Source organism: Sciurus carolinensis, chromosome 16, assembly GCF_902686445.1.
Source record: "Sciurus carolinensis chromosome 16, mSciCar1.2, whole genome shotgun sequence".
Lineage (NCBI taxonomy): Eukaryota > Metazoa > Chordata > Mammalia > Rodentia > Sciuridae > Sciurus > Sciurus carolinensis.
In genome coordinates, this window is record NC_062228.1 from 49536143 (window position 1) to 49559968 (window position 23826).

General features: G+C 47.6%; 2 protein-coding genes across 2 annotated transcripts; one reads left to right on the top strand and one right to left on the bottom strand.

Moving 5' to 3' along the window:
- The first annotated feature begins 657 nt into the window (after positions 1-657).
- Positions 658-4503, top strand: Selenov (selenoprotein V). Its single transcript, XM_047527191.1, has 5 exons — positions 658-1613; positions 3437-3461; positions 3577-3630; positions 3734-3808; positions 3901-4503. Exons 1-5 carry the CDS (start codon positions 658-660, stop codon positions 3976-3978), a joined length of 1188 nt encoding a protein of 395 aa, XP_047383147.1. The 3' UTR covers positions 3979-4503.
- Positions 4504-13754: 9251 nt separating this feature from the next.
- Positions 13755-20656, bottom strand: Eid2b (EP300 interacting inhibitor of differentiation 2B). Its single transcript, XM_047527193.1, is given in 4 exon segments — positions 13755-14658; positions 14661-14698; positions 14700-15059; positions 20616-20656. Coding segments are annotated over 4 exon segments (531 nt in total). The 3' UTR covers positions 13755-14566.
- Positions 20657-23826: the final 3170 nt, after the last annotated feature.

Sequence of the window (23826 nt, forward strand, 5' to 3'; positions counted from 1 at the left end):
ACAAATCCTTACCCTTGAAGTTCTCAGTGATAGAGTCCTTCTCAGAGTGCGGAGGCCACAGGACCCTGGAGCCACCAGCTTGGGTTTGAATCCCAAGTGCATATTCTCAAAGCTCACAGTTGTCACCTTTCCTAGGCGGCCCTGGCTGACTGCTACAGACTGGTTGCATCTCTCTGGGGCAGTGCAGGTCCTCAGTGCTCTCCCATCCTGGCCCTGACCACCCTGGGCTGCCATTCCCATGGACAGGGAGCCTGGTGAGGACAGGAAGGCAGGGACCGGGGCTTTCCTGATCCTTCCTCTGTCCCCAGAAGCACCCAGCACAGAACGGTGTACACAATAGGCACTCAATAAACTTATGCTGAACACACGAACGTCAGCGGCAGCTGTGGAATGCACTGGGGCGCCCTGTGTGTTTCTTACCTTGGTGGTGGCGATCGAAGGGCTGGGAATTACTCGGAATTGCTCCGGGGGAGCTGCAGCCGCGCCACATCCCAGGCCTAGGTCTGTGGAACCTCCGCCCGGGTGGAACGCGGTGTAACAGTGCCTCCCTGTGGGCACCCCTCATTTTAGAACCCTGGTGCTGGGGTGCTCTCCTCGCCCAGGAAGCGGGGCGGGGCGGGACGCAGGACCCGGATTCCCGGGTCCCACCCGGTCCCCATGAACAACCAGGCGGGGACCCCAGCCCCGTCCCCAGCCCGGCCTTCAGCCCGGGTCCGGGCTTCCACCCTCACCCCGCTCCCGACCCGAACCCCGACTCTCGTCCGGACTTCGATCCCAGCACGGATGTCGACCCCTGTCCAGACCCGGACCCCGACTCTGGTCCGAACCCCGGCCCCGACCCGACCCGTGATCCCCGTCCGAACCTCCACGCAGGCCCGGGCCCCGAACCTAGTTCGGACCCAGGCTCCGGTCCGGACTCTGAACCCGCCTCCTGTCCGGTTCCCGGCCCCAGCCCCAGCCCCAGCCCCAGCCTGGGTCCCCACCCCGAGTCCGGTGCGGTTCCCGGCTCCAGCTCCAGCTCCAGCTCCAGCTCCAGCTCCAGCTCCAGATCCAGATCCAGCACCAGCTCCAGCACCAGCCTGGGTCCCGACCCCGAGACCGGTCCAGTTCCCAGCCCCGGCTCCAGCTCCAGCCCCAGCCCCAACCTGGGTCTCCACCCGGACTCCCGTCCGGTTCCCAGCCCCAGGCCCGGTCCCGGCGCCCTCCAGGGTCCAGGCCCCGATGCCCGCCGCGGTTCCTGCTGAGGAATCCCCTGCGCCCCCAGCCCTGCCTTTGGATCCGCCCGCAGAACTTGCTCGGGAGGCAGCCCCGTCTTCTGCCGAGGCTCCTGCGCCCGCGCCCGGACCAAAGCACCTCCCGTCGCTCGCTACGCTTGCGGGGCCCGCCCAGGAGCCCTTTCCCGCGCCCACTGCTCTGGCCCCTAACGTGCTGGGACCCACCTTGGGGTCCGCCACGAAGGTGGGTCTACCGGCCACCGGGCCGACGGATCCCCCCGCTTCTGGACCCGTCCTGCGGACCGGCCCGCTGTCCATCTCCATTTCCACCAACACATTGGCCTCCACCAGCGAGAACCTCCAGACGGGGAACAAGATCCTGATTCGCGTGACCTACTGGTGAGGGCGGCCCCCCACGCCCGCCCTGCTCCCCAAGGTCGGGCTGGGCGCGGAGGCTCTGGCGCTCTGGGGACGTGGTGGCAGAGCCCCGGCAGGCCCTGGAGGAGTCGGTGGAACCTGGAAGCCGGACACGCGGCTCCGCCCATCCTCCTGTCCCGGGCGGGTTCGGATTCCCGCTCAGCCTGAGCGTCATTCGTTCACTCACTCATTCCTTGATCCGTTTGCGTGACTTCGGCCTGGGAGCTTCCTTTTGACTCCCCATCTTCGTTAATTTCCAAGAGCTCCGCCGGCCTCGAGCCAGGCCCGCGCTGGGCAGACCGCGCTGAGCCCCCGGGCTCGCTCTGCCTCCTCAGCGCGAGGTCTGGCCACGCAGACCCAAGGCCAGGTGCATTCCTGTGGATGGAGGTGCGCTCCCTGGGGAGCACAAGGGGTCAGCGAACTCTAGGACCGAGCGGTCGGGAACAGCCCTTTTCAGGAGGTGGCCCTTGAGCTGACACTTCTCAGCAGGAGGAGATTGCCAAGTGTAGGGTCCTTAGGGGACGGGTAGTCAAGGTAGCCGGAACAGCGAGTGGGAAGTCTGGAGGAGGCTGGATGCAGCGCGGAGGCCCGGGCCTCTCTTCAAATCAACAATAATGAGAACAAAAATAATAGTAATGACTTTCCTTGACGCCCCTGGAACCCAGGGCTGAATGTAGCTGAGACAGACCCTTCCCCTCAGATCCCTGCGCTCTGCTCCGGAGGTCGCTTTGCATCCTTGTCTTTCCCTGTTGCTTCCCGTCTTCTGTCTCTGCCTAGGTGTCTCTCTCCAGCTCTGTCTCTCTCCCAGCTCGCTCTGGCTCTTTCTTTTCTATGGCACGAGTGTCTCTCCTCTTCCCCAGCTCCACTGGTTCCTTCCTCTCCTGTTCTCTTCTCTCCCCATCTCCTCCTTTCTACCTCTTTCTCTGACTCCATGGGTTCAGCAGTTCGTTCATTCAACAACCAATTCCTTAGGTACCTGCCATGCCCCAGGCATTGTGTGTACCATCAGGGATACAGCAGTGAACAAGACCAGGGTCCCTGGCCTGGGGGTGTTGGCATGCTGGGGTGGAGAGGCAGGCAATACACCATAAATAGGACGCACGGCAAATGATCTCATAGATGACAAGGTGACCAGTCCTATGGACAAAAGGCATCTTATCACTGATAAGATTGCAGATTGCAGGGTTTTTTTGTTTTGTTTTGTTTTGTTTTTGTATGAGAAATTGAACTCAGGGGTGCTTAACCGCTGAGCCACATTCCCAGTCCTATTTTACAATTTATTTAGCGACAAGGTCTCACTGAGTTGCATAATGCTCTCTTTTGCTGAGGCTGGCTTTGAACCATGATCCTCCTGCCTTAGCCTCCCAAGCTGCTGGAATTACAGGCCTGTGCCACGGCGCCCGATTTGGGGGTTACGGTTTCAGCTGGAGTGGTCAGGAAGGCCTCACTTAGACAGGGACATGAGTAGAGACCTGAAGGAGGGGAGAGGAGGAGCCACATGGTCCCTGGGGGAGGAGCATTCTGCAGAGAGAACCACCAGTGGGTACCCAGGGTTGCAGAAGAGCTGGGAGCTCTGTGTGCTGGAAGGGCGAGTGAGGTGGGACACAGTGGGAGGAGGTGGGGCAGATCAGGAGGCAGCTAGCAGACCATGGGCAGACTGTGGTCTGTTCCCCTGACTGAGGGGGCACGTGGAGGTTCTGAGCGAGGGGGACGTGACCCACTCGGGTGCTCCTGGGCTTTGGCAGTGCTGATGTGGCGTTTCCCCTCCTCTCTCTCTGCCCCCTCCCGCTGCCCTTGGCTTCCAGTGGCCTCTGAAGCTACAGTCTTCAGGTGAGTAGTTTGGCCTTGGAGGTGGGGAAAGAGTGGGGCACGAAGATGGGGTGGAGCTTCTTTCCCCTCCTGTGACCCCATAACCCTGTGAGCCTATGATCTCATCTCCCCTCAGTACATCCTACTGAAGAAGAGTCTGGAGCTGCAGTTTCCGAATCTTCTGTACTTTGTAAGTGTGTTGTTGGGCTGGGGAGGGGGGCGTCGGGGCTTCTGACCCTCCAGGGTTTGGAGGGAGCTCTTGGCCTCTCGCCATCCCCAACGTTCCTTCCCAGGAGGAGGAGAGAGCCACCCAGGCCACAGGGGAGTTTGAAGTGTTTGTGGAAGGGACACTGGTCCATTCCAAGAAGGTGATTCTGAACAAGGGGCCTGGATAGGGAGGAGGTGGGCCGGGGCTCTGAGGGGCAGGGGACATATCTGAGTCTTTCCTCTCTGTGCCCAGAAAGGTGATGGCTTTGTAGATGCGACCAGGCTGCAGAAAATTGTTAGTGTTATTGATGAAGAGATCAAGAAAAGGTAGCAGGCAATGGTGGAGCTGGAAGTGAGTGAGATCCTGCAGAGGGACTGGAGGGCTGGCTTGGGGTGGCAGGTGAGCAGGGCAGGGCACCATCCATCTAGGTTCTAGCACTGTCTGACTCAGCTGGTCCTCACTGTCATAGTCACAAGTTATCTAGACCCTTCTCTGAGCCTCAGTTTCCTCATCTGTAAAATGGGATGACTCCTATCAGGTAGTAAATAGTACTTGGTCCCAAGTAGGGCTCAGTGTATGTTGATTATACATTTTCCCCCAAAAAACAGGCTATTTTTTGTTACCTTTATTTGTAAAGCTGTGCATAGGAGAATAGTTGGCATTTTATTTTAGTTTTTCCCATTTTTTATTGGTGCATTATAGTTGTACATAATGGTGGGATTCATTGTTATATATTCATACATGTATGCAATGTAACAATATAATTTGGTCAATATAATTCCCTAGTAGTTCCTGTCTCCATGCCCTTTTCTCTCTCCCTGGTCCCTTTCCGCTACTGATCTCCATAGAAGGCATTTTAGAAGGTGACAAGAGTTATGAAGAAAAAGTAGAAAAAAGGCATGGGGATTGCTGGGAGTTCTTTCATAACTCAGAAGACTCCCTGAGAAGGTGATATTTGAACTCTTGAAAGCAGTGAGGGACTGGACCATGTGGGCATCTGGGGGAAAGTATCCCAGGCAGTGGGAACAGCAAGTGCAAAGGCCCTGTAGGAGTGTGCTTGTGAGTTTGAGAAATAGGACTAGAGTGGACACTGTAATCCATGGAAAGTCCTAGAACAGTGCCTTACACACAGGAAGCCCTATATAAACACCATTATTTTAGTGGAGTTATGTGTTACTGTTTTCCCTCTCTTCTTTTCCCATCTCAGGAGCCTCAGCAGGATGATGAGAAGGGCTGAAATGTCAAGTCGGGTCCTCCTCTGATGGTGGCTGGCTGGGGTGGGGTTGGGGAAGGCTGGAGGGAAATACATGCAGAGTCTGCCTCCCTGTGCTCTGGCCTGCGTCTGTGGTCCCTGCGCCCACAGCGGAGGTCTCTGGAAGGACCTGCTGCCTGCTTCTAGCGTCCGAGTTCTGGCCCCGGTGGGGTTGGGGAAGAGCAGGGCTTGGAATAAAGGCGGCTCGGCGCTCCCGGCAGACTGGGCTCAGCCTCTATGCTGCGGAGGCCAGATTCCCGTGACTTCGTTTCCCATGGCCTCGTTCAAGACATGTTTGGAACACCTTCCATCTCCTGGCGTTTTTAGGGTTTGAGATGGAAACAGGGCTTGTGGAGAGTCTCAGGCCTTGACGTTCCGAATCTCCTGCACTCCAGGACCGCTTTCTAGCCCCGCCTTGGAATTCCAAGTGTTGGGAGGGATCTTGGGAGCTGCAAGGGGCGTCTGTGCATTCACTGGACAGTCATAGGCCCCTGACTGCACTGCAGGCTCGCTGGGCGCCCACCAGGAGGTCCAGTGCACAGGCTTGGGGGGCAGACCTTGCGGACTTGACCGCCCAGCTGCTGTGTGCCCTCCCCGGGGACACCGCCTCTCAGCTCAGTGTTCTCTTTCATAATGGCTATCATAACCCCAATTCTTGGAATTTGACACTTACATATTAAATTGTGCCTGGAAGAGATCAGCCAAGGGCATGACAGAGAATCGGAGTCATGTGTCACTTAACAACAGGGACAAGTTCTGAGAAATGAATGAGTAGGCAGTTTTGTTTTATGTGGACACCACAAAGTGTGCATGCACACCCAAGAGATCACCTGCTGTCCACCCAGGCTCGGCTACTGCCTGGAGACTACAGGCAGTGGTAACACAATGGTAAGTATCTGTGTATCTAAACGTGTCGAAGCCTAGAAAGAAGCACACTAAAAACACAGCAAGAAAGTTTTGGAATGGTGCACCTGTCTAGGCACTTACCATGAAGGGAACTTGCAGGGCTGGGAGGGAGGGGTGAGTAGATGTGAAGGCCTGGGACTCGACTGGACCCTGCTGGACACTCGGGCCACACTAGATTTTTCATTTTTAATTCTTGGCACTGGGGATTTAACCCAGGGGGCACTTTACCACTGAGCCACCTCCTAAGCCCTTTTTATTCTTCATTTTGACTCCCCAAGTTACTGAAGGTTGACCTTGAACTTGCGATCCTCCTGCTTCAGCCTCCCAAGTTGCTGGGATCACAGGCGTGCTCCACTGTGCCTGGTGACACTAGATTCATTTAAACCTTTTCTTTCTTCAATAATCAGCCTTAACTTACCATAACTTTTTAAAATTTATGAACTTTAAAATGTTTTAAACTTCTGTAATGACACTTGTGCACTTGTGATCCTCCAACCTCAGCCTCCTGAGTGGCTGGGATTACAGGGTTGTGCCTCTGTACTTAGTTGTGATCCTATGAGATTATATTCTTCTTCTTCTTGTTATTATATTTTACTTTTAAGACGTTTTGTTCACACACACACACCTAGGTCTGCCCAGGGCCAGGATCATCGATATCACAGTCTTCCACCTCCACATCAGGTCCCCCTGGGAAGTCTTCAGGGCGATAGCAGGCACGGTTCTGTCACCTCCTGCTTCTGAAATAATGTGAAGGGCCCACCTGAGGTGCTGAGGAGGTTAGGAAGCAGGACCGTCGTGGTTTGCTGGACTTGCTTTTCTGCTTGGGGGCAGATAAGGGGCCATGAACATTCCTCTCCCTTAATGAGCCTTTGGTATTGGGGTCCCTGTTTTGGACTTTTTAAGGCTCTTGTTGAGGTCTGCCCGGCTTCTGCTGAGTCCTTGGGGGTGTTTTCCTTTTCTCTTGCCTCCTCCTCAGCTGTGTGTTCACTCGGTGATTTCTCAGCTCCTTTACAAGTTCTTGGGGCCGCGGAGGGAGCTGAGCGGGTCCCTGTGAAACCGGCTGTGCGGCAATGGTAGTAGAGAATAGAAAGCTCCCGCGCTGTCACTCCCCAGCTGCTGTTCTGAAGCAAATGCCAGACAACGTGCAGAATTGTGAGGATCAGTCCTTTCCACTTTTGTGCCTGCGGTTTTCCTAAGAGTTAAAAAGACAAACCTAGCTGAAGGTCACAGCCCTTTGGGGCTCCCGCGTGTCTGGCTGGGGTTTCTTTTCCACAAGCTGACCCAGATGAAAGCCGCTACAAAGGGAAAGGCCACTGTGGTGGGAGCGGGACGTGGGGCACCCAGGTGGAGGGAGGGTGGAGGAGGCGGCCACTGCCAGACCCTGGCCTCACTTCTGTGGGGCCAAGAGAGAGGGATGGAACTTCCTGTCTTTCCTGGCCACAGTCTGGGCTGCTCTTCCTGGGCTGACCATTGTACCCCATCAGGATGGGCGGGTTTGGGGGACGAGAGTGGGCTGAGTCTTGGCTTCAGTCTTTTTTTTTTTAATTATTCTTTTTAAAAATTTGTTCTAATTGGCTGTACAGGGCAGTAGAATGCATTTTGCCACATTGTACACAAATGGAGCAGAACTTTTCATTCTCTGGCTGTACATGGTGCCGAGTCCCACCAGCAGCGTAATCATACATGTACATAGGGTAATAATATGTCTCACTCTACCGTCCTGCCCACCCCCTGCCCCACCCCTCCCCTCCCCTCACTCCCCTCTGCACAACCCTAAGTTCCTTCATTCTTCCCTACCCACTCGCTACAATGGATCAGCATCCACTTATCAGAGAAAACATTCGGCCTTTGGTTTTTTGGGATTGGCTTATTTCACTGAGCATGATAATCTCCAGTTCCGTCCATTTACCTGCAAATGCCATCATTTCATTTAAAGTTGAGTAATATTCCATTGTGTATATGTACCACATTTTCTTTATCCATTCATCTATTGAAGGGCATCTAGGTTGGTTCCACAGTTTAGTTATTGTGAATTGAGCTGCTATAAACACTCATGTGGTTACATCACTGTAGGATGCTGATTTTAAGTCCTTTGGTCATAAACTGAGGAGTGGGATAGCTGGGTCAAATGGTGGTTCCATTCCAAGTTTTCTGAGGATTCTCCACACTGCTTTCCAAAGTGGTTGCACCAATCTGCAGTCATACTGGTAATTCATGAGTGAACTTTTCCCCCCACATCCTCACCAACACTTAATGCAGCTTGTATTCTGATAATTGCCATTCTGACTGGGTGGAGATGAAATCTTACAGTAGTTTTGATTTGCATTTCTACAATTGCAAGAGATGATGAAAATTTTTTATGTTTGTTGATTGATTATACTTCTTCTGTGAATTTTTGTTCAGTTCCTTAGCCCATTTATTGATTGGGTTATTTGTTGTTTTGGTGTTAAGTTTTTTGAGTTCTTTATAGATTCTGGAGATTAGTGCTCTGAGGTGCGTGTGGCAAAGATTTTCTCCCATTCTGTAGGCTCTCTCTTCACATTAATGTTTCCTTTGCTGAGAAGTTTTTAGATTGAATCCATCCCATTTACTGATTCTTAATTTTATTTCTTGTGCTTTAGGAGTCTCATTAAAGAAGTCAGATCTTAAACCAACATGAAGATTTGGGCCTGCTTTCCTTTTATTTGATGCAGTGTCTCTGTTCTAGTGCCTAAGTTGTTGATCTTTTTGTGCAGGGTGAGAGATAGAGGTTTAATTTCATTTTGTTACATATGGATTTCCAGTTTTCCCAGCACCATTTATCAAATAGGCTATCTTTTCTCCAATGTATATTTTTGGCACTTTTGTCTAATATGAGATAACCGTATTTATGTGGGTTTGTCTCTGTGTCTTCTCTTCTGTACCATAGTCTGCACATAGTCTGCATGTCTATTTTGGTGCCAATGCCATGCCATTTTTGTTACTCTTGCTCTGTAGTAGAGTTTAAGGCCTGGTAGTGTGAAGCAAATACCAGACAACATGCAGAATTGTGAGGATCAGTCCTTTCCACTTTTGTGCTTGTGGTTTTCCTCAATAAGAGTTAAAAAGACAAACCTAGCTGAAGGCCACAGCCCTTTGGGGCTCCCGCGTGTCTGGGCTGGGGTTTCTTCTCCACAAGCTGCCTCCTGCTTCACTCTTCACTCTTCTTGCTTTAGCTATTCTGGGTCTCTTAAACTATCTACGGGAATCTGGTAGCATGGTGAAATACAGTTGGTGCTCAGTAACAAAGCCTTGTTGAATCAGTTTCATTGAATGTCAGGGATTGAGTCTGGGGACTCATGCCGCGTAGATCAGATCTTCTATCCAGACACGGCAGACTCTTTTCAGGGTTAAGGTTAGAGGGACCTCAGGGTTGATCTTCGAGGACGATGTTCAAGTCTTCAGAATTCTGGTCCCATGGTCACTGCACACTTGCCCCGAGTCCATCCTTTGTTCTTGGGATGAACTGTGATTCCTTAAGGGGGTCACAGGAATTATGACCAGGTGTCCTGGGAAATGACTGAGGAGCAGCCTAAAGCCACCTATTCTTTTTTTAAATACCTTTATCTATTTGTATGTGGTGCTGAGGATGGAACCCAGCGCCTCACATGGCAAGTGCTCTGCCACTGAGCCACGACCCCAGCCCTGTTCTTTGGAGTGGACAACTGTCATCTGAAATAAGAGACAAATTGGGACAATACTCACAGGGCAGTAGCCAAGGTGTAGAAGGAAGAACTGAGAATTCTGGAGTTGTCAAACCCGGGTTCTGGAATACACGTTCAGGGACTACATTTTTCTTACTCAGGGTCTCTGGAGATGGGTTTGTCATTTGCCAGCACCAAAGTTCCAATTGATAGAAAATCAGCTAAAAAGATGTTTATCTCACACACATTATACCATGACATACGCCCTGTGGTAGGGAACAGGTGGTGCTTGGTGGGCATGTGGCCAGTGTCAGGAAGGTGTGGCAGCGGCGGCGGGGGTGAGGCAGACAGGCATAGGCCTGCCGCTTCAGGACCCATGCTATGACTCATTGAGGTTCCTCAAAAACAACATTCTCAGCTGGGTGTGGTGGACGCACGCCTGTAACTTCAGTGGCTCAGGAGGCTGAGGCAGGAGCATCGCAAGTTCAAAGCCAGCCTCAGCAAAAAAGCAAGGCGCTAAGCAACTCAGTGAGACCCTGTCTCTAAATAAAATACAAAATAGGGCTGGCAGTGTGGCTCAGTGGCCAAATGCCACTGGGTTCAATCCCTGGTACCAAAAACAAACAAAAAACCCAATAACATTCTCTACACAGGGTGACTATGTAATTTATTGTCCAAACCTGGATACTTTTGGGAAGGAGGATGTTATATTTCTGCTGACCTGGGCATGCCGGTGGTACCTGCCTACAATCTCAGTGGCTCAGGAGGCTGAGGCAGGAGGATCACATGTTCAAAGCCAACCTCAGCAAAAGTGAGGTGCTAAGCAACTCAGTGAGACCCTGTCTCTACATAAAATATAAAATAGTGCTGGGGTATGGCTCAGTGGTTGAGTGCCCCTGAATTCAATCCTTAGTATTAAAAAACAAAACACAAAAACAAACAAAAAACAAAGTCAGCCTCAGCAATTTGGCAAAGCCCTAAGTAATTCAGCAGACTCTGCTCAAAATAAAATACAAAAAGGGCTGGGGATGTCTCAGTGGTCAAGCACCCCTGAGTTCAATCCCTGGTACAAAACAAACAAACAAACAAAAAAAACCCACTTTCTTTTCTTGCTGGGATAATGGTTATGACTGGGACTCTCTCAGTCACGGTGTCTTCACATTCCTCACAATACTCATCTGTTGTGCCCCAAACTAAGTTGGAAAGTCAGTCAGTGATTTATTTTTAGATATGACAAGTATTGAATCTTCTTGGACTAAGAAAACCAATCTACATGTCCTCAGACTTGAGATGGGGGGAGGGTCCAACTGTCAGGGTTTGGTAAGACAGGTCTGTAATAGTTTTCTGTTACTGTAACAAATACCTGAGATAAAGAAACTTAAAAAGAGGAAAGGTTTGTTTTTGTTCAGTTTCATAGGGTCTAGTCCAAAGAATCAATTGACCCTATCACTTTGGGCCTGTAGTGAGCAGTACTCATGGTGGGGAGTATATGGTCAAGCAACTTCCTCACCTTGTGGTGACTAAGAAGCAGAGAGGAACAGGAAGAGACTGGAGTCCCACAATCTCCCTTAAGGCATGCCCCCAAGGACCGAACTTCCTCCTACCAGGCCCCACCTCTCAAAGACTCCACCAGATCCTAACAGCAGTACCTGATGGAGATCAAGCCCTTACTTAACATTAAGCCTTTGGGGGACTCTTACTAAACCACAGCAGTACTCAACTCACCAGAGAAGAAATGCTTCTCTCCAACCATATGTTTTTCACAAACGGTAGGTGGCGGCAGCCATGATGCACACAGACACACATCCAGGAACACAGAGATTCAAGGACATGATCACCCAGAAACCAGACTTACCAATTACCTTCCCAGATCCAGTGAAAGAGACAGACTTGGGCAGAAAAGCTAAGCTGGACACATGGAAATGTGTGGAACAACAAAAAGAGACTCATACGGGAGGCACCAGCATTCCCAGAGACGCATGGAGAACTACATACTAAACCTGAAGAAATAACCTCACACAGATGTGCACACTTCTCAGGCCCCAGCGTCAACACCCCACAAACTGCCAGAAAAAAGGGACAGACACACACACACACACACACACACACATTTTCACACTCAAGCCCAGAAATGGGATGTGGAAGATGTCACTCATATGGCATTGGAACATAGAATGTCATAAGATCACTTTTTTTGTCTCATTTTGAGCCTGGTCTATATGTATCCAAAAAGAGGCCTTTTTCCTTATTTTTTTCCCTTCCTTCCCTTCCCCTCCCTCCCTTCCTCCTTTCCTTTCTTCCTTCCTTCCTTCCTTCCCTCCTTTTTGCTGTATTGGAGATTAAACTCGGGCATTTTCCCACTAAGCCATATCCCCAGCCCTTTTTTATGTTATATTTTGAGAGAGGGCCTTGCTAAGTTGTTGAGGTTGGTCTTGAACTTGTGATCCTCCTGCCTCAGCCTCCTGAAGTCACTGGGATTACGTAGCTGAACAAGGCCTTTTTAAAAATGTGAAGGTACAGAAATTAGCTCAGGAAGACCATGGACAGCATTAGTTCCAATCATAATAATCATGTTTCTATAGAATGATTGTGTGGCCTGCCCCCAAAGCTTTAGTGGTTTTCTATTTAGTTATTTATGCAGTGTTGGCGACTGAGCCCAGGGCCTTGCACATGCTAGGCAAATGCTCTACTACTGAGCCACGGGCCACCAGCCCACACTTCAGTAATTTAAAAATGCACCTGGTGGTCAAAAGCTTATAATTTGATTTTTCCTTCTTTATAACCACATGTATCTTTTTGTTTTTAAAGAGTTTTTATAAAATACAGAACATATAAGTATGTACATTCTACCACTCAGTACTGCTGATGGTATAGTCAGTGACAACTCCTGAGGTCTCTGTTCACAAATGCCCTTTACCCTGAGGCACCCCACCATGAATTCTAGTTGCTTTTTAGGCTTTGTATAATCATCCACACCCATGAACACAGGGTTTCGTTTTCATTAGGGATAGCTTACCTAACATCCCTCAACAATGTCCTTTTCCATTCATTGAAATCTTCAGCTCTAACCACGCGGATCCACATAAATCTAGACCAACCACATGATTAGAAAGCTGGGCTTCCAGCCATATGGTATCATCCTAACCTTCTGAGGGGAGGGGAGCTGGAGCCTGAATTCAATCCTGTGAACAATGACTCAGTAAGACCTTCAAAACGAAGCCCCAGTAACAACTGTGTACACGGAGGCTCAGGCAGCTTCTCTGGACTAGACAGCCAAGAGGTTGGTATGTCCTGACTACACCAAGACAGGACGGGGAAGTCCAGTGTTTGGAGCCCTCCAGACCTTCCCCTATGTGTCTCCTCTTCTACCTGCTGCTATGCTAAAATTGTAAAAATAAATATGGTACTTCTGTAGTACAGTGAGACACTTTTGCATATTATCAAATCTGAGAGAGTTGTGGGGACCCTAAATTTGTACACAGTTGCTCAGGAGCATGGGGGCTGTGGAACTCCTAAATCGTGGCTGGCGTCTGTAGTGAGGGCAGTCTTGTGGGGGACTAAGTCCTTAAGCCTGTGGAGTCTGACACTGACTCTAGGTAGTTAGTGTTAGAACTCCATTGCGGGTATAAAGACAGTAACTACAGAATGATATTTTAATTAGCCAAGAAGATGATAAAATTTTAAGCCACATGTACCTAATAACAGCTTCAAAATCCATTGAGCAAAAGTTAAGAAAACTATAAGAAACTGACCAACACAACCAAGTTAGAGACAGATGAAACTGACAAAAAAATATCAGGGGGTGGAAGGTCTGACTGACACAAATTATAGGCTTGACCTGATGGACAAATGCATACCATTGCAATTGGAGAATATAAATGAAATATTTACAAAAATTAACAATTTATTATGTCATAAAGCATAATTTTATCATTTGAACATTTTATGACCATCATGTATTTAAGTTGGAAATTAGTAAAAAAGGAACATAAAACCCGAATATATTTGGGAACTAAAGAATACATTTCTAGGTGGGCATGGTGGCACACCCGGAGCTACTTGGGAGCCTGAGACAGGAGGGTTACAAGTTTAAGGCCATCCTGGGCAACTTAGACCCTGTCTCAAATAATGTTTAAAAATATCTTTAGTTATAGATTGACACAATATTTTTTTATGCGGTGCTGAAAATTGAAATCAGTGCCTCACACATGCTAGGCAAGTGCTCTACTACTGAGCCACAACCTCAGCCTCCTGTCTCAAAATTAAAAAATAAAAATGAATGGGGATGTAGCTCAGCATGTAGAAGGTCTGAACTTGCCTAGCATGTGTGAGGCCCTGGGTTCAATCCCTAGCATCACAATTGGGATGCATTTTCAACTAAATAACAAAAATAATATGTACCTAAATTTGTGGGTTTGACCAAAATGGTACTTAGAAGAAATTTTATCATCTTGCTTAAATGGTTGTAATAAAAATTAGGGTGAAAATTGATGAAATGAAAATACAATTCAAGAAGTTAAAAAATTAAAAAAGTTAAAAAAAGAAATGATAAAGACAAAAATTAATAGAAAACAAGAGGCTTAAAACAGCAAATAGATAGGCTTTGGAAAAAAGTATTAACATTGAGAAAACTCTCCCCAGACTGATGAGTTAAAAGAACAGAGAAATTACATGTACATATTATTTTAAAGTGAGTTCCTATTCTTTTTGCAGTGAAGCAAGTGCTTTTTCCTTTGGGGCTGTTTTCGAGTCTCCTCCAGGGAGGAAATCCAGTCCAGGAAAACGCCACAGGACGAAGACTCCCCAAACATACTTTGGCTTCCAATTATTTTGTACCAGCATTAGAGAAGCAATGATGATACTGAGGATCGAACCTGATTCATAGAAAAAGCGTGGTCAGAGGCGTGCCAGGGCCTCTGGAAGCAAGCTCCATCCGTCTCAAGTGCCCTTCTCCTTCTCTTCCCGTGTGCTTCCTCCCCCACGGGCACGGCCGGGTTCTCTTCTGGTCTGCATTCCTTCCTAATGACTGACCGCACCGGCACCGGCCGTCTCTGCCTTTGATCCCGAGTCACCTGACTTCCTCACCACCCATCTTATCTCAACCACTGCCGACTCGGTCGGCCAGCGGGCTGACAGCGTCCGAGGCCGTCAGGGCTAGAGTGAAAGCTCCGGCCTCGGCGTCCAGCTGGCCGGAGCCCTGGCCTTGCAGCCTTCCACAAAGAGCCTGCGGCTCCTCGCTATCTCGGAGGAACCTGACTGCGGCCATGGGGGACCTGTCCAGGTACTGGAAGAGCCGCTGCTGGTTAATTCCTACAAGGCCAAGCTGCCCTTGAAGGCTTAGCACTGACATCAGGCCTGGGACGAGGCCAGGGACCCGCCTGAGAGCGGCGCCCAGCACCCGAGCCGCGGCTTGGGCGGCTCCGGCCACTGGCCCTTCCTGGGCCTCCCGGGCCCGACTCCTGCCGCCTACGCCCGCCTGTAAGACGTCGCTGACGCCAGTCACTGTGTTCATCTCGGGGAGACTGCTGTCTCCCGGCAGCTCGGACATCTCTGACCGCGGCGTCCAATCCGCCAACGCCAGAGCGTTTCCACTCACACACACAACAGAGCAACGGCTTTGGAGGTTGAGGGTCGTGCGCACGCGCGAGTGGCGGTGTGCGCGTGCGTAAGCACAGTGCGCAATCCTCGGGCGCCCCCTAGCGGCCCTGGGAACTATTACGACTGTAGCCTCCAGCTGTGTTTTAAATTAAAGTTTCAACTTAAACACTCATGAATATTGAGGAATAAGATCCTTCTTCTAGCTCCCATCTTAATTAAACTCTGCAGATTTTAATTCTGTAAAATTGAAGCAATCTACTGTTGCTTTCGGGAAACTCTTCCTGAGAATTGGGTCTCCTCCCTCATCCTCCCTCCCTCCTCCACCGCTAGGTTCATTGGTAGGCTGGTGCTGTTTATGCCGGACAGACCTTCTGGTGAATCCCAATGACTGCTTCCTAACTTTCATAACTTTTGTGTGTCTCTTCCCCCTTGGGTGAATGTATTCATATTTTTCTGCTGCCTCAAGGTCTCCACCAACACTATGAGCATCCCAACGTTCCCCTTCCTACTTCCCCCTGACCACGGCCTAATAACAGTCAAAGGTACCCATGAAATCCCTTGCTCATTTTCTTGTGTGGTCCACCCTGACGCCCAGTAAAGGCTCTTGCCCACAGGTCATCCCTCTCTCTGCTTCCCTCGTGCTTGGTGGCGCAGGCTCCCTCCACACTTTCATGAGACCTCCCTCTCAGCACCCAGTGACTCTGTCTCCTAGGACCTGTGAGTGTAATAGACTGTTTTCCTGAGACTCTCCCATGCTACTTCTTTTGACAGCACCTGCCTAGTCATCATCTCAAAAAACACAGTAGAGTATATGTGAGGTCTGTTCTTTGCTTCCAAACAACAGAATATGGCAAAAGTGATGGAATGTCACTCTGATGATTCTCAACCTAATGGAGTTAGAGAGACTTCCTTGATGACCTTTAAAAAGTAAGGTGTTGGGGCCGGGGTTGTGGCTCAGTGGTTGCCTAGCACGTGTGAGGCACTGGGTTCATTTTTCAGCACCACATATAAATAAATGTATAAAATAAAGTCCATCAACACCTAAAAAATATTTTTAAAAAAGTAAGATGTTGCTGGGCATGGGGGCACAAGCCTGTAATCCCAGTGACTTGGGAGGCTGAGGCAGGAGGATTGCAAGTTTGAGGCCAGCTTCAGCAACTTAGTGAGGGTCTAAGTAACTTAGTGAGATGCTGTCTCAAAATAAAAAAGGACTCAGTGGTAAAGCACCCCTGGGTTCAATCCCTGGTATCCCCCAAATAATAAAAATAATAATGATGCCATGCCCAGTAAAGACATAACATCTGGGACAGGAGTTACAGTTGGACTCACCATCCAATCAAGTTTATGATTATCCAGTCGTTCTTCCAGATCTGTCTGTCTTCTATACAGGTCAAATGGGGGTGTGTTAACCACACCTATGCTTCCTGCAAGTCTTTGATGGTGGCATCAGTCCCTGAAATTCTTCTAGGGATGTAGTTTGTCATTGGTGCACTCTGTGGATGGGAGTGAAAGTTCCAGGGGCTTCCAGTTAGCCCCCCCACCCAACCCCAATGGTACTCACTGTGTTAACAGCCAATGTAGAGAATCTTCCACTTGCCAAGTATTTATATTACAATTAGATATTCAGACACTGGGAAAATGCCCATAGTCGACCAACTGGTCCTACTGTGACCTGAACCTTTGCCATCTATCACCTGACTACCAAAAGCCTCCACTTTGATTGGTTCCTCCATATTAGCATCAATTCAGAGCCAGTGTCTAGAATTCCCAAAAGGTTTAGGTATTTCCCTTTCTGCTTTCACTCTAGTAAGTGGCCATGGATCCCAAAGGGAAAGAGTTGGATGAAGATTTACGGGGTGTACCTTGGCACGGTGCAAGGTCTTTTTCCTCAAGGGGAGCTGATCTCCTACTCGATCAAGTGTTCTGGGCCTGGGAAGTGACTTAGGTTTGCAGTGGCTTTCCACTGCAGAGGACAATCAGCTGGTATTCACTCCAGGCCTGATTGCTGGCTTGTTAGTGGGGAGAAATCCCCCACTTGAGCTGTTATTAGGGTATAGTAGGAGAAATTGAGTCAGTTTGTTTTTCCAAAACCCTTCCCATGAACATCATTACTAATATTACCATTGTTCCCATTTTTAACCATTCACTAGGTACCAGGCACACTATACCATATTTTGCTGGGCATTGAATCCAGCAGCACTTTAGCACTGAGCTACATCCATAGCCCTTTTTAGTTTTTTTATTTTGAGATAGGGTCTCACTAAGTCACTTAGGGCCTTGCTAAGTTGCTGAGGCTGGCTTTGAACTTGCGATCCTCCTGCCTCAGCCAATTGAGCCACTGGGATCACAGGTGTGTGCCACATCTGGCCCATTGAGCTACACTTCTAACGCCAAGAAGAGAAGCACTTTAATAGCAACCTAAAAGTCCAGCCTAGGCAACTGGTTAAGCTACAATCACAGCATTTAAAAATCTGATCTTATGTTAAATTATTGACCCAAATTTATTGTGCCCTTAAAGCTGCCTAGCACTTTTACAGTATTTCCAGTCTACTTACTTTTCCATTCTATTTTTTTTTTTTTTTTTTTGGTGCTGGGGATTGAACCCAGGGCCCTGTGCTTGAAAGGCAAGCACTTTAGCAACTGAGCTATCTCCCCAGCCCCTTTTCCATTCTTTGAATGGCTATTTCACAAACTTCAGACTTCCAAAACATTCTTTCTCATCCTTATTTTCAGCAAGCAATTTTGTGTCCTAAGATTTTGTAGGAAATGGAAGCAATCTGAAGCACAATTCCAGCTCTTATTCATCTCCCCACTGAGCAGCATTGTCCGCACGCACGCTACCTGCGCAGTCTCCATGGGTGACCACTGTGCTCCTGCCCGGTGTCGACCCCTTTACTTAGGCACAGACCCACCTTCTAGTATCTGCCCCTCTTCTCTCCATCAATAACTTTTCCCCTCTAATGGATCATTCCCTTCAGCATATACATATTGCTATTCCTCCTATTTTGGAAAACCAAACAAAAACAACAAACAAAAAAACTTTAACCCTACTTTCTTTATGACCTCATTTTTTTTTCCTGCAAAACTCCTCCAAAGTTGTTTTTCTAAAGTGAAATAATTACTTTTAATAAAGGTTACCAGTGCCACTGATAAACCCCAGGGTCAAGTCTCAGGCCTCATCTGATCCAAAACTAGCATTTGACACAATTCATACTCCTTGATTCATTTGGTTTCCAGGACACCGCACTCTGTTGTTCCCTGTTTCTTCCCTGCCTCATCCCTACTCTTCCCCTTGACTTCAATGGCGGGGGCTTCAGGGCTCAGCTATTAGCCCACTTACCCCACCTCTCTGGTAGATTCATTGGTCTCATGGTTTCAAATACCATCGATATCAGGGCTTATTTTATTTTTTGGTACCAGGGATTGAACCCAGGGGCTATTTAACCACTGAACCACATCCCCAGTCCTTTTTATTTTTTATTTAGAGACAGAGTCTCACTGAGTTGCTTAGGGCCTTGCTAAGCTGCTGCGGCTGGCTTTGAACTCAGGATCCTCCGGCCTCAGCCTCTGGAGACGCTGGAATTACAAGTGTGAGCCACCTGCCTGGCATATCTGATCTGAGCATCTTTTTTTTTTTTTTTTGTGGGGTTGGGAATCAATCCAGGGCCTTATGCTTGCAATATCTGAGCATCTTAACCAAGGGTCCATGAGCCCCAAGAAATCACTGGATAGAATTCAGGGCAGCCATGAACTAGGATGGAAAAATATTACATGTTTACTTTTGCCCACTTCTGAAATTTAACAACTTCACCATCTCTTCCCTTGATTATTAGAGTAGCCTCCTATTGCTCCCCACATTGCTGTCTGCAATCGACTTTTAATGAAGTATCCATAATGATTATTTCAAAGGTCAAGATAGCTCACTCTTCTAATAACTCATTTCACTCAGAATAAACGCCAAAGTTCTAACAATGGTCTATAGGGCATGTATCATCTCTAACGTGGGACAGTAAAACACCATGTCCCTGAAGGCCCCTATCTGAATTAAAGTAACAATGGAAGCAAGCCTGGACCAGAAGGTCCAGATACATATATCTTGAAGGACACTGGGGCCTTCTACATGCTGGGAATGAGGGCAAGCTGGTACTATCTGCAGAAAGTTACTTTCTTGCATGTACAAGGGACAACTGGACCTTGGGACGCTGATCATTGAAGCAAACTCAGCAAGCTAATGCTGATGCTAATGCTGTCACTGCATGTGCAGCCTAACCTACGAAACCCGAGTGGGGACGGGTGTGAACTGAGGGCCCTGTGGAAAGGGTATGTGCCACTCGACCAGCTGGCTGCCATGGACAAAGCACTGTGAGGGATGGAGGTGCTGCTCGTCAAGCCCCGGGGGTTGGAGGTGCTGGCTGTCAGCTTGTCGCCACCGATGTCTTTTCAGAGTAGTCTCTCATCTAGTGTAAGTTCTTCCCAATAACCACGGTCTCCCATGCGTCTCAGGGCACGTTCTGGCCAGTCCGCAGCCTCACCCACGACGGCACAACTGGGCTAAGGAGGAGACCAGGCCCCAGCTCAGGCCTGCTTGTTATTTCTCTAACTACATCGCTATCACCTTCCCTTACTCACTCTGTGCCATGTCACACGGCTTCCTCAGGGGTCCGCAAATACCTCAGAAAACTGCCATAAGCAGTGATTGTTTAATTTGCCTGAATACATATAACAACATATAGTAACATGTTACTATATATCCACATGGTATATTTATTATTAATTTTTATGATATATAACATTATGCCATTTTCCTTTGTCTGAATTGAAGTTAAATTCCGTAAGGCAGGGCTGGGGTTGTGGCTCAGTGGTAGAGCGCTTGCCTAGCATGTGTGATGTCCTGGGTTCGATTCTCAGCACCACATATGAATAAAATAAAGGTCCATATTTTAAAATTTACTATTTTAAAAGGATATTATTCTCCATTTGAAAGCCAAGTTTTCCTCCCGATAGCACTTCTGCCACTGAATGTATTTTATTTTGCAGTGCTGGGGATCGAACCCAGGGCCTTGTGCTTGTGAAGTGAGCACTCTACCCACTGAGCTATCTCCCCAGCCCGATAAATGCATTTTTTGTACATTAATTCTCTAACACCAACTGGGTGTCTTACAAGTCAATTCTGATACTACCTGGAGTTAGTGAAGGCCCCTCCAATCCCACAAGACTGCCCTGATTTCAGATGCCAGTCTCAAATGGGATGCCCAAGCTACCCACATTTTTGCCCAGCAAACTACAAATTTGGGGGTTCCCATTATCTCCTCAGGTTTGATAATTCACTAGTGACTCACAGAACTCAGCAAATTACTTTACTTACTACAGGTTGAGTATCTCTTATCTGAAGTGCTTGGGACCAGAAGTGCTTTGGATTCTGGATTTTTATTTTTTGATTTTGGAATATTTGCATATACATAATGAGATATCTTGGGTGGGACCCAAGTGTAAACATGAAATTCATTTATAAACAGCCTGAAGATAATATTGTATACGTTTTAGTGCACCTGCCTTTTTCGGGTGTGGAATCTTCCACTTGTGACGTCATGCTGGCATTTAAAGGTTTTGGATTTTGCAGTATGGCAATTCCTCAAAGACAGAAGTGGAACCACCAGGGGAGCTAGCCATACCACTCCTAGGTATTTACTTAAAGAATTAAAGTCAGTATATTATAGTGATACATACATGCCCATGTTTATAGCAGCTCAATTCACAATAGCCAAACTATGGAACCCACCTAGGTGTCTGTCAATGGATGAATGAATAAAGAAAGTGTTGAGGTACTGGGACCTCAGAGGTGGGGCATAGCGGAAGGCCCTTAGATCAATTGGGGGTGTGCCCTCAGAAGAGACTGTGGGACCCTTGTTACTCTTTTGCTTCCTGTCTGGTCATGGGACAGCTTTCTCCCACTGTCACATGCCATGATTTAATGCAACCAAAGAGACTCAACAGAGTTGAGCCAGTGAGAGCACCGTGCCCTTGAACTTCCCAAACTATGAATTAAATAAACCTTTTCTTTATAACATTACCCTGCCTCAGCTGGGCATGGTGGCTTATGCCTATAATTCCAGCAACCTGGGAGGATGAGGTAGGAAGATTCCTCAACAACTTGGTAAGGCCCTGTCCAAAAAAAAAAAAAATGGGCTGGGGATATAGCTTAGTGGTAAAGTGCCCTTGGGGGCTCAATTCCCAGTACCCCAAAATAAATAAAAATTATCCTGCCTCAGGCATTTCAAAACAGATGAGTACAGGACCCTCAACCGGTATTACCAGTTTATTATAATGGATACAACTCAGGAATAGCTAAATGGAGATGCACAGAGTTGGGGTGAGGGGTCAGGGGTGCAGAGCTTCCAAGCCCTCTCAGGGAACTGCCCTCCTAGCACCTCAATGTGTTTACCTGGAAGCTTCCTGAACCTTGCCGTTGAGGGTTGGTTTTAAGACTTAATTACGTGGCATGACTAAATCATTTGCCATTGGTGATGAACTGAATCTCTAGCCCCTCTCTTCCCTGGGAAGCTGGGGGCTGGAGCTGGAAGTTTCAGGCTTTAATGAAGCCTTGGTCTTTCTGGCATCCAGACAGCAACCAGTGACAAAAACCAAAACACCTTTCTCATCCTACCACAAAGGGTCTTGTAACTTGGAGGAGGAAATGGAGGGATTCTTTCCTCCTTTCTTTGCAGAATAGCAAAGAGAGATCTTGGAGACAGGAGGAAATAGGAACCATTTAGTCAATTTTCATCAGCAGAGAACAGTTCTTCCTTTCTTTTTTTCTAGGATTTCTGGCATTTTATTTTTTTTCTGGGAATTTCCTTTCAATCCCTGAAGAAGACAGACCATTTCCCACAATCCTAGTAGCACTCAACCCAGGGAAGGTTGTTCGGTGCCCACTCATTTGAAGTCCTTCCCGTGCTCAGACTTCTGCAGGTGGGCATTTCTCCATCAGCTCAGCTGGGAACTGAGCGATGAGTGGTTTGTTTGGTTTTTCATAGGGAAACTGAATTCACTTTCTATGACAATATGTATTTACCTATTCTAAGGATGTGTGTTGGCTTAGGAACTCTAGCTTCATATGTCTCCTGACCCAGATCTCAAAACCTGACATATTTTACCTCTACAAACTCCCATTGTGTCTGAGAATGTTGAAGGCTGAACTTAAGATGAACACAGTATCAAGTAGCATGCCTTGGGTCACACAGATAATGTCACAGCTGGAATCTGCGCCCAAGCAGTTGGACACCAGAGGTGAGCCTCTTAATACTTTCCATCTGACCCCGATTCTGCTCTCCCGCCCTCTGGAGAGGCCAACCCCACAGCTAGGACTGTGCCCTTCACACAGAAGAGGTCCTGATGTGGAGTCAGATGACATGGAAAAATGCTTAGAGCTGTGGAAATCTGTTTCCACGTTCTTACTGTTTGGGCAACTACTCCTTTTTCTCTAGACCTGAGTTCATCTTCTGTCAAGGCAGAAACCTGTAACTTCTGTCTTGGGTCAAATTCTAGAAAAATCCTCAGAAAAAACAGCCTTCCTTTTTTTTTTTTTCCCTCCTGGAACCCAATAAGCAGAAACTCCAGGTTGATTTCCGGACTCCAGGGAGACCATTTAGACCTTGATGTACCCATCATTTCTGAGAAGACGATGGTAAGTTAAAACAAAGTTTTATGAAGACTTTAGAGTTTCTTATGTACTATATACTTATAAATGATATACCACTTTGCTAACTTCAAAAACTTCCATTACTAATAAATATAAAGAAAGATATGCAATCAGGGAAAATGCTAACTTCTAACTCCCATTTTTTTTTTTTTTTCAAAGTACTTAAAAATCTACTCCTGGTACCATGGGGGTGGTAGAGAAAATTATGAAAGAACTATTACCCCTCAGCACCCTAAGCCCCAGCCCAGAGGGCTTCAAAGGCAGATTTTCTTCCAATTCATAGAAAAACAGTTCCAAAGGATTTAAAGTATTTCAGGACTTAGAAAGGAAGAAAACTTCCAAGTTATTTATATAATATAATTATCGCATCAATACCCAAAAGGGATAAATACAGCACAAGAGAATGTTACAGCTATCTCACTTATGGACATGAATTGCAAATATTCTTAAAAAAAAAAAAAAAAGAAAAAGAGATCCAATGACACACAAAAAGAATAAAAAAATTAGTAAATCTGAAGAATGTAAAGATCGTGCATTATCACTAACTAATTCATCATGGTGGTGGACCTGAAAATAACTCTAGGATCAGTTTCCTAGATTCTGAAAAGGGCTTTGACAAAACTCAACAATCATTCTTCATAAAAACACCCACACAAATAGGAATAGATGGAGATATAAGGGATTTTCACAAAACCACAGTAAGAATGCTTCACCATCACCCATCATTACTTTGTATTAGGCAGAAGGCACGAGCCAAGAATAAGGAAGTCAGAGGTGTTAAAAATTGTTAAGAGGCAAAACTATAGTTATGTGCACATGACTAATTCTTCAACTTAAGAGAATTATTTGAAAAACTATTATAAAAGTTAGAGAATTTAGTACACTGACAGGTTATTAAATAAATGTGCAAAAATCAATTATTTTCAGCCAGGTGCAGTGGTGCATGCCTCCAATCCCAGCGACTCAAGAGGATTCCAAGTTCTAGGTTAGCCTCAGCAACTTAGCGAGGCCCTAAACAACAGGGTGAGACCCTGTCTCAAAATAAAAAATAAAAGGGGTTT